This window comes from Podarcis cretensis (genome assembly GCF_951804945.1).
Source record: "Podarcis cretensis genome assembly, chromosome: 6".
Lineage (NCBI taxonomy): Eukaryota > Metazoa > Chordata > Lepidosauria > Squamata > Lacertidae > Podarcis > Podarcis cretensis.
This window is the reverse complement of record NC_137175.1, coordinates 84134660-84145971: the sequence shown is the minus strand read 5'-3', so window position 1 is coordinate 84145971 and position 11312 is coordinate 84134660. Positions and strand designations below refer to the sequence as shown.

Sequence of the window (11312 nt, the reverse complement as noted above, 5' to 3'; positions counted from 1 at the left end):
TTTTTTTTATTAAAAAAAATAATTTATTTGTACTGTGACTTTCTACACAAGGCAGCTAACAGCATGAATACAAACAAACAACATCCATAACGATAAAATTAAGAAAGAATTCAAATCATATAAAAATAAATAGCATATATACATTAATCTCCAGGCGCTGCTGAGGTTGACCTACTGAAGTCTTCTCTCAAATCTGGATGCAGCTGTAATGTTATTTGGGGGGGGGGTTGAGGAAATACAACATATGTTAGATTCTTTATACAGTGGTACCTCAGGTTACAGACGCTTCAGGTTACAGACTCCGCTAACCCAGAAATAGTACCTCGGGTTAAGAACTTTGCTTCAGGGTGAGAACAGAAATCATGCGGCGGCGGCAGTGGGAGGCCCCATTAGCTAAAGTGGTACCTCAGGTTAAGAACAGTTTCAGGTTAAGAATGGACCTCCAGATGAATTAAGTTCTTAACCCAAGGTACCACTGTCCTAGCGTGCAGCACTAAAAAGTGTTGTGAAATGAGGCTTGCTGATGGGAACTAATTGAGAACACTCACTGTACAGTTAGCAGAGCACAGGAGCCAACTCCTAGGGGCCAAGGTCCCTTCGCCCCCACCCAATAAAATATTTGAGGGGCTGCCTCCCAAAAATTGATAGGCATTGCTATTCAAATGTTGTGGGGGGCAAAACCTTCCTCCCCCGGCCCATATTTTATACAAATTGGCACCCTTTCAGCAGAGCAAGGATAGCTAAAATGATGCTCTTCGTGTATTACTGGGGCTCCTCCCAATATCCCTGATCTGCTCAGGGCTCATGAGAAATAGAATCCAACATCAGCAGGGCATCATGTTCAGTATTTCTCAGTCTTGGTTTTGATTGCTCATTATCTCTTATGGTAGCAAGTCAACCCAAAGCCATTAGCCTAGTGTCCAAGCTGTGAATATCCCTTGTCCCTCAGTTGAGATTCAGAAAGGCAACTGGTTTAGCGAACTATAATATTTCTACTAAGGGAGCACAGCAGTAGCAGCTACCTGTTGTTATTTAACTGTTATTGGAATTTTAATCCTTTTTTGAGGTAATAAATAAACCATCCGCCAATTCCTATCCAGATGGGGGAGAGAGAAGAAACAAATCCATTGCCTATACAGGTTGGAAGTCGCAAATGATTAGCCACTGGGGTGGGCCAGAATCCTGCCAAATAGCAAATAGCATTTCTGAAGTTCCTCTCTTGCTGAATACTACTTGCTCATATCCAGCCAAGTCAGTGGCAACCATCTTGCCTAGACCACAGGACTGAGCCTCTGGTCTCATAAATCTGAGCAGATTGCTATGGAACCATTTATGAAACCTAATTTAATTTTCTGTTTGGGCTGCAGTGCAAATACAGAAATGTGCCACCGTAAATAAAGGATTTATAGGATCACACTGAAAGCTAAGGGCTCGTCCACATATCTGTTTCTCCCATGATATCTAGGTCCTATAGGTTTTTTTTTTCGCCCCACCACTTTGCCCAGAAAGACCTGCTGTTTACTGCTGAATCAGAACAAACATCCGTCGAATTTTCTGCAGATTGGTGTTTGTTCCGATTCAGCAGTAAACAATGGGTTTTCACAGGGAAAGCAGTGGGACAAAAGAAAATCATCTCCAACCCCTGCTTAGAAATCATGGGACAAACAGGAGCGTGGCTGGGCCTTAAGTCAGCCCAGAGGCATGCAGTTCTATTCCATGTCCCCTCAAAACCTTATTAAAGGAATTTGTTGGTACAGAACTATCATGGCAGTAAGGGTATGGATTTAATGTGGCTTGTTTAAGGCAGAATCAGATAGGCTGTATCCACAATCCGAGGTGTATTGATCAGTTATCAAGTAAAGCTTACACATGGAGGAACAACTTGGAGTAGGCGACCAGTCATTTTTTGTACACGTGGCCGTTGCTTGATTTTCAGGTTGATATCCTGCATCACAACGAAACGAAACGTTATCACCCTCGATGAAGTTATTCTTAGAGTTGTAAATTACTTCACCATGTGGCAAGGGTTTAGGAGGGGTGCATTGTCCTAAAGGCAAAACGAATACATATGCATGAATGGAAAGAGAGGAAATGTGTACAAAACCTTTATTAGAGAACAGTACGCAAAATACTTTTGGACATCCTGGTCCAGAAAGCAGCTATGGAACAGGCCCCTGTATGAAATCATGGAAATCCACTGCCAAATATTGAATGGCATCACACTGTGCAATACTGACCAAGAGTCTCTTGCTTAGTATAAGGCAGCTTCCTGGTATAAGTTCCTAAGAAACTTACGTTTTTAAAAAATCAAAGAACCAAGATTCTCCGAATGCTACATTCTGCTACACCCAAGATGATATTCAGCACTTTTTAGGCATGCCTGCAGAATAATGGCGCGCACACACAGGGATTGTCATAAAGCAGGTTTGGAATGAATGTTTGCAAATTCTAGCCCTATTCAGGCATTCGAAACCCCCCATGTGATAAGGAGTGGGTGGGGACTTGCACCCACGTCCCAAATCTCCCTCGTTGCGCAAGGGATTCGAAATGCCAAGAAAGGGCTCATATTTACAAGCAAGTTTGAAATGTCAGGTGGGGAAAACATAGAAGGAAGGTGCCAGCACCAGGGAGCTATGGCAGCCTTCAGTTGCATCCAGCTTCTGGGTTCAGGCAATATCTCGCCAATCTCTCATAAGATCTTGCCGCATCCTGGAAGCTACAGCCATGCAGCCCCACTAAGTGAGGCTTTGACAGAGTGACAGCAGAGCGGGAGTGGAACCTTTCTGTACTGACTCAGGTGATGAAATAGAACGGGTCAGCCCTGCTTTTGACTTATATGCTACTTCCATCTTAGGTAGACTAACTCTTTGAAAGCACCTCAGCAGCCATCATTAATGTTGCTGGTGCCTTCTTAGCTCAAGGAGAATAAGAGAAACATACACTTACTGAAGCATTTCGGTTCTGGATCCCAGCCCAACTTGGTGCATCTAATTCTATACCAGTACTTTTTATTTTCTGGCAGAAAGCCGTGCTTGCATCTGAAACTAATTGTCTGTCCCTCCTTTTTTGGAAAATAGACGTCACTGTAGTATGTGTTGGACCAAGATAATGCTCCATTCTCTATATGGGGATAATCACATTGCTTTGCTTTGAAAGAGATAAAACAGAGACTGTTAAAACAGATAAACACCTTCAGTTATTTTGCTTGACGGTACTCGATTCTGTTTGTTTATGCAGGTTTTTCCAATGTTAGCCTAATAGCCCCATTGATTCGACAGTCCTAAACTCTGTGAATTGTGAATATTTCCTATTATTCTTATGGAACCTGTAATGTGGCTCTGATATTGGTCCCTGTAATGTGGCTCTGATACTGGAATGGTTTTCCACGAGGATCAACATAATTGTGTAGTGATACTGTGGTACCTCGGTTTTTGAATGTCTCCGTTGCTGAACGTTTGGGTTTTTGAATGGCTTCCATTTTCGAATGCACCACAGAAGTCAAATGGCTTCCACTGCATGCATCCACAATTTGTTGGATTGGGAATGTAAGGCTTTGAGCCAAGCCAATACCATTGCTCTCTCTTCATGATTCTTTGTTTGAACAATTCAGTATAGACAACTTGTTTCGTGTGCTAGTGGATTTAAGAACTGGAGGTGGGGTTTATGGTTCAGAGAGGAGCTGGTACATAAAACCATACAAGCGGCAAATTCAGAATGATGGCCCTGGCATATGATATAAACACACTGTTAAATTGTGGGTGAACATATCAGACGACACAGTGATTCTTCAAACAGCTCTTGTTTATTCACAGGCCAGAACAGAACTGAACTGAAGGGTTCAGCCAGCCTGCTTATATAGAGCGCCACTAGAACGCAACAGTAACCATTTCCTGTAACTATCCAATCACTGAACGTCACTTTCGATCCCTTATTTGCATATGTGGACCTGAACTATCTGCAGTATCCCCCTGCTGGCCCAGGGTGAGAACTTCAGTACGTAACACACACCTTGGGGGAAAGTAGATGAAAAACCATCAAAAATACAAAACAGATTCCATTATCAGCCATTGAGATTAACACTGCATGGGGGGAAAAATACTACAACATGAAAATTACTTACGTACACACTTTGGAGATGGTAACCAGCCATACTTTGTACATTTAAAAGAGCTCTTATGGCTTTCCAGCTGATACCCCTGATTACATTTAGCAGGGATCACTTCCTCAAATTTGTACTGACTCTTTACAGGAAAGAAGTTGCCGCCACCTATTTCTGGGGCAGTGCACATCACTTGTGGTGAAACAGAAAAAGGAATTTTAGGAAGTATGGTTAATGTCTTCCTCAATACCGCTCAGTAGTTGCAACATATAACCACCACCACATGGCTTTTAAAATTAAATGATCATTCTAGAATGCAAACTAGCCACCCCAGCAATCAACAGTGGCTGCCATCCTGCAAGCACTTAGCCTCAGCTCAAAATGCATTGCAATGGTGATCAGTGATATCATCTTCCAGGGTTTTTCAATGAAAATCAATTGCACGAGAAGGGGACTGCAAATTAGACTGGAACAGCAGCAGTATGGGAGGGTTGTTTAATCCCTTCTTCCCTGTTTTAGGACACCCCTCTCAGCTGAGTTTGCCCCATGAACTTAAGACTGAGAAAAATGAGAAACTGAGAGACTGGCAGATCGGTCCATCCCTATTCCAGCCTAATGGGAAACACTAGGCATTGCATCATTCTGGTACCTGGTGTGGAGAGATCTGATGCTAGCAGCAGCAGATTCTTGGAAGTGGTGGCACTGGCAGGGATGTCACCAGTGACGGAAGTCTCTTGGTCAGACACTGGAATGACCCAATGGAATAACATATGTTATAACGGTAGAATAGGTAAGTTATCTTATTAAGGCCTTTCTAGCATCTAACATCTCTGTGTGATGCTGGAGGCATGTGCCACACCTCTGTTGCCCATAAATCTCTAACACCTGTGGTCTCCGATCTGAAGGCATATATGATCATTGCCAAAAGTTACTTCATGAAAAGAGGCATAGTCCCTACCAGCCAGTTCAAACTAAATGCACATTACACTTTGGTTTGCAGTGGCATGTAAAAACAGATGTGGAAAGCTTTTTGAAATGACATGTTCTGGTTTGCAATCGAATCATCAATGTGAGTGCATTATTAAAAAAATATTCTCATACATTCTTCTGTTTACTAGCTTCCTGTTTCATTGAGTAAGATAGCACAGCGCTCTGTGAGGGAAAGGGAGGTGAATTTTGATCGTGGCAAAAGTCTGGTTTAAATGCTACCGGAGTAGCATTAGTCCTTTGGTTGCTTCCACCTGACAAGGTTAATATAAAACATCTGCACATATGTCTCAGGTAGCTTGTAAACCCTCCTAGCATTCCTGTTTTCTAAGGACAGTCCTGGATTTACAGAAGCTGTCGTGGTTTCTGTTTTAATCCCAGAATGTCCTGCTTTTCCTTAGGACATCCCTATTTTCATTGGATAAATGTTGGACAGTATGGAGTTACATGACCCCCTGGGCCACGAAGGTAAGTAACTATACAGTACAACCTTTAGAAAACATCTGAAGGCAGCCCTGTATCATTTTATTATGCTTTCATGTATGTTGAAAGCTGCCCAGAGTGGCTGGGGTATTGTTGTTGTTCTTGTTGTTATTACCACTACTACTATTACTATTACTACTACTCTTACTCTTACTATTATTGAACTGAGCATCCCTATTTTCACTGGGATGTTGGAAGGCATGAGCTTGTTTGTTTCCATATCAAGCTCATAGTCATGTCCACTATTACGCAGGAGTGGGGAGCTAGCAGCTCATAGGCTAAACCATAGGGAAGTTTTCAATATTTAATGCTGTATTGTTTTTAACACTTGGTTGGAAGCCGCCCAGAGTGGCTGGGGAAACTCAACCAGATGGGCAGGGTATAAATAATAAATTACGGTATTATTATTTTATTATTATAAATCTGACCCACAAAGCCTTTCCAAATACCTCACCAGATTCCCATCCTCTTCTTACCCTGTTCCTCCTTCCCAGAGGTAAAACGATAAAAAACCTAGACACTGTGGGTTACAGATGCTTCAGGTTACAGACACTTCAGGTTACAGACTCCACTAACCCAGAAATAGTACCTCAGGTTAAGAACTTGCTTCAGAATGAGAACAGAAATCGTGCTCTGGTGGCGCGGCGGCAGCGGGAGGCCTCATTAGCTAAAGCGGTACCTCAGGTTAAGAACAGTTTCAGGTTAAGAACAGACCTCCAGAACGAATTAAGTTCTTAACCCGAGGTACCACTATAGCTTGTATTTCCTGGCTTTGGTGACAACAGAACTAGGCAGATGAATTTAACCTCACTTAGAAAGGTTTGTTTTTACTTCCATAGGCACCCAGCAGTGGTTTGTGTAAGCAATCCAATAGGATTTTATTAAGGTCATTTTACACAACAACAACAGCTGGATCCAATGATCATCATGATGATGATGATTTCAGCTCATTGGTAGGAGATTAAGGGATTTAGAGACTATCCAAGCAAATGGGAGAAGGTACTGGGAGATGATTTTAAACTGGAAGGTGATGTGCTCATGGTTTCTCTTCATGAAGCAAAGACCCATTTTGCACTGAACCTGGGCAAAAGCAGAGCCAAAAGTTGATGGTGTCAGCAGACCAGCTCAAACACAGCAGAAACACACACCCCATGCCCTTCAGATAAACCACCCAACTGATGTGAAATAGCATTATCAATGCAGTTACCAACAGGGTTACAGGATGGCAGATCCAAGTTCCCATCAATGCACGTTCTCACAGAAGGAGAGATTATTATGTATCCTTTCATGCATATGAATTCCAATGTATGTGCATTTTTAATCAATTCTGAATGTTTTTGCCCACCATACAAAAGCAGGTTTCTGGTTTCCAGCTGTTGTTTTGTGATAGGGCAGGGTGCTGAAAGAAAAGGAAGAAAGAGACGGGGTAATCTTTGGAATTGGCTTCTCCTATTCAGCCTTCCAGGTCTGACTTTAGATTAATTGCATCTCTAGGAGTAGCTTATGGCCTACAAATGACATCCAGCTTTTGCTCAATTCTGAATGAAAATTAATCCACATATTAACTTGAGTTCAAATGATATTTTTTTATATTATAGCCCTTTTCAGATTACAGTGCTACCTCAGGTTAAGTACTTAATTCGTTCTGGAGGTCCGTTCTTAACCTGAAACTGTTCTTAACCTGAAGCACCGCTTTAGCTAATGGGACCTCCCGCTGCTGCTGTTGTGCAATTTCTTTTCTCATCCTGAGGTAAAGTTCTTAACCCAAGGTACTACTTCTGGGTTAGCGGAGTCTGTAACCTGAAGCGTATGTAACCTGAAGCGAATGTAACCTGAGGTACCACTGTATATCCTTCTAAGTGTTTTCGGATTCCAGCTCCCTTCAGCCATTGGTCCTAGCCCTCAACATCTAGGCCAGGCTTCCTCAATCTCGGCCCTCCAGATGTTTTGAGACTACAGTTACCATCATCCCAGACCACTGGTCCTGATAACTAGGGATTATGTGAGTTGTAGGCCAAAAACATCTGGAGGGCCGAGGTTGAGGAAGCCTGATCTAGGCATTCAGGGCAACCTTTGCAAATCAGTCCCTGTGCACATTTAGCATTAGCACTCCATGCAATTGGTACTTCTATAAAACCAGGAATCCTGATCACCTAGGGCAGGTGTGGCTAACCTGTGGCCTTCCAGATGTTGCTGAACATCAGACACAGCTGGCAGGGCCAAATGTCAGGGAATTTAGGCGTTGTCCAACAGCATCTGGAGGGCTACAGGTTCCCCATCCCTGATGTAGAGTGCCTACATATGTTCAGATGGAAGCTAAGTCAAACTGCTACATTAAAGGTAAAGGAACCCCTGACAATTAGGTCCAGTCGTGGCCGACTCTGGGGTTGCGGCACTCATTTCGCTTTATTGGCCGAGGGAGCCGGCGTACAGCTTCCGGGTCATGTGGCCAGCATGACTAAGCCACTTCTGGTGAACCAGAGCAGCGCACGGAAACACCATTTACCTTCCCGCTGGAGTGGTACCTATTTATCTACTTGCACTTTGACGGGCTTTCGAACTGCTAGGTTGGCAGGAGCAGGGACCGAGCAACGGGAGCTCACACCGTCGAGGGGATTCGAACCACCAACCTTCTGATCGGCAAGTCCTAGGCTCTGTGGTTTAACCCACAGCGCCACCCGCGTCCCTTAACTGCTACATTAGCAAGCCTGGGCAGTGTGTATGGAGGTCCTGGGCTACCCAGATGACAAGGCCGGCCTCTTGGCCTCACTGATGTGGTCCAAAGGAAAGCAGAGCAATATGTGTGGCACCAGCTTGGCTGCAAGAGTTCCTGGAAGGAGACTGCCAACCCTCTAAAGGACTCCACTCTGGATTTGTGTAGCCTGTTCTTCTCTTGAAGATATCCCACAAGGCAGAGGAGGTTTAGAATCAGAGATTTCCTTCTCCTAGATAAGCTACCTTCCCAGGTTGACAAGCCCCATCTACAGCACATGCAGAAACCACCTTCTTGGCTGTTGGACCCACTATTGGTCCTGTATGCTTAATCCACCAGAGCCTATCTTCACATGTAGCTCACTGTGGGTTTGAGACCCATTGGCTACCCTCACCTGGTTTAGCTAGCCAGTTAAAGCCATTTCCTGTAATTGTGGCTACCCAATAAAAGTACATTGTTATGGGGTGGGTGGGTTGTGCTATATCCAATCCAATTCCAACAATACAATTTTATTTTGAGATAAGTGCATATGATCCACAAATGCTGGAGTTATCCAGTTTGACAGTGTGCCCTATCCACGTTTCTTAAAACTTGACAGAAATAGTCCACTCACCAAAACACTTTGGACGAGGGGTCCATCCATCTTCCTTACATGTTATCCAGCCAGACCCTTCCAAGTCATACCCAGGGAAGCACTTGTACTGTAACCGCTCACGTTCCAGATATTGAGCTCTTTTATTCTCTATGATTACTCCAAAATCAATGTCAGGTGTGCACACTGAAATTGCATTTAGCATCATCATAGTCACTAAAGAAAAAATCCTTTTCAAAGTAGAATGATAATTAATCAAAGTTCCTCTCTTGTAAGTTCCTGAATACAAATCAAAGGTCACTTCCACACCAGCTGTTTTCTCTAGACATTAGCATCCTTGGCTCACTCACTTTTTAAGGAGCATCCTGATGACATCATTGTCATCCCATTGGATTCCAGTGTTTTCAAATAACGCCCTCTCTTGTTTTTAACAGCAATGGGAACAATACATCGCAACGCCAACCATCACAACAAATAAAATCAGAATTATAGCAATAGCAACACATTGATGTATAGTCAATACAACACCAATAAAAGTTAAAGTTTACTGAAGGAGCGTCTCCACCCCCATCGTTGAGCCCAGACACTGAGGTCCAGCTCCGAGGGCCTTCTGGTGGTTCCCTCCTTGTGAGAAGTGAAGTTACAGGGAACCAGGCAGAGGGCCTTTTCAGTAGTGGCACCCACCCTGTGGAACACCCTCCCATCAGATGTCAAAGGGGGGGAACTATCTGACTTTTAGAAGACATCTGAAGGCAACCCTGTATCGGGAAGCTTTTAATGTTTGATATTTTATTGTGTTTTTAAAATTTTGTTGGGAGCTTCCCATAGTGGCTGGGGCAACCCAGTCAGATGGGCAGAATATAAATAATAAAATTATTATTAATATTACTATCAGCTGTGTCATACAAAATGCCCTATATATCAAAGCATTCTGATGATATAAACACAAGATTTCACAAATAAGAGCAGAATCATTCAATAGTAATAATAATAATAAATCTGTTCAATAAATGTAATGTAATCACTACACCTAAATTTCTAACCGAGGTCAATCATAATCATAATTATATTTCTTACCTGCCTTTATGACCGGATCCCAGGACTGGTTGCAGCAATTCAAAATACGTTAAAATCTATTTTTAAAAAAATTAAAGACCAGGATGGATGCCCTCCAGAAGTTGCTGGAATCCTGTGATTTCTGTATGTTGACCAACCCGGTTGGGCTTGATAGGTGTGGGAGTCCCACAACATAGGGAGGGCAACACATTGTATACCCTGTCCTTGCCTATCAATTGGCACTGCAAACACAAATTCATGCAAAACAGCTTAGCACCACCACCACATTATTCTTGGAACTATTAATGGAATTATTCACAGAATGCCACAGCTTTAACGGACAAAAACGCAGACCTGAATTTAGTTCCCAGCCTTAGTTCTAGAGGTCTTCTGAAATAAATAATTTCTTTTTAAAAAGAGAGTGTGCCTGCTCTTTCTCCGCATGAAATGTTTGTCTTTCAACTTAATATCTTACCGTGTTGGAATGTGCAGCATGTCCATAGAAGAAATGAAATAATACAGAACAGCCGGTTCTTCATTATGCTTCAGTAGAATAGAGGATTCCCCTTCTGTGACTACATTTTGCAAGGAATGACATTGTGAATATACTTCTTCTCCTTTTCTTGCACCAGTACAGTTTTTCTTTCTACCCTATGCCTAGGTTTCTTTTTTTACCGTGTCTTTTGAAGTACCCTTGTTTGGCATAGCATCGAGGGAAAGAAAGCGTTACCAGCATTCAGCACTGAAACGGTTTGCAAACCCGCAGAGATGTTTTGTACTGCCATCCTAGTATTAAGGACTAAAACAAAGTCCGGCCTTCAAATAGAACCTCTGTGGCCCTGTTCACATACATCACAGCAAAGCAAAGGGGGTCCCTCCTGTCTGAGATAAGAGAATTGGTGCGGGATGAGCAGAGCAGATCTTAATACAACATTACACAAACTACGGGTCGGAAGAGACAAGGATTCCCTGTCAGCATCAGTAAATTGTTTTCAGCGCCAGGATAATGCTTGGGCTCAGGTGTGCGATCTCCTTATTTTCTCCACAGTAAAAGCAGCTCCTCTGGAAAAAGCGTATGAAATGAGAAAGCAAAGTAATGCTGACTTCGGAACCAGAGTAACTCAAAACCAACCCACCAATGAAGAATTTCCCAGATGAGGTTGAAACCTTCAGCAAAATGTGTAAGAAAGTGGTGGCAAAGAGCAATGGGATTCTGAAAGAAAACCAAGCACTCTCTGGTCACCTCATTATGATGTCAGAAGGTCAGAACATTTGGATGACATACACACTGTCCCATCCTCTGGGTCCTTTGTGTCATCACAGAGAATTGCTTGGAGACAAAACTGACTGGATAAGCCATTTTCTGACTCTGTTTTCAAACT

At 42.9% G+C, this 11312-nt stretch overlaps 1 protein-coding gene across 7 annotated transcripts; it reads right to left on the bottom strand.

Annotated features, from left to right (window-relative positions):
- LOC307218777 (complement factor H-like) lies at window positions 1–11081 on the bottom strand. Of its 7 annotated transcripts, none has more exons than XM_079981627.1 (9): window positions 10406–11081; window positions 10089–10172; window positions 8896–9060; window positions 6777–6968; window positions 4749–4844; window positions 4121–4291; window positions 2947–3147; window positions 1868–2047; window positions 1–203 (listed from the first exon to the last, which is right to left on the bottom strand). In XM_079981627.1, exons 1-9 carry the CDS (start codon window positions 10467–10469, stop codon window positions 172–174), a joined length of 1185 nt encoding a protein of 394 aa, XP_079837753.1. In that variant the 5' UTR covers window positions 10470–11081; the 3' UTR covers window positions 1–171. The 7 variants fall into 7 exon arrangements, with proteins under 7 accessions (XP_079837753.1, XP_079837757.1, XP_079837754.1 ...); XM_079981631.1 differs by having other exon boundaries at window positions 1868–1945; XM_079981628.1 differs by having other exon boundaries at window positions 2947–3120.
- Between the last annotated feature and the right edge of the window lie 231 nt (window positions 11082–11312).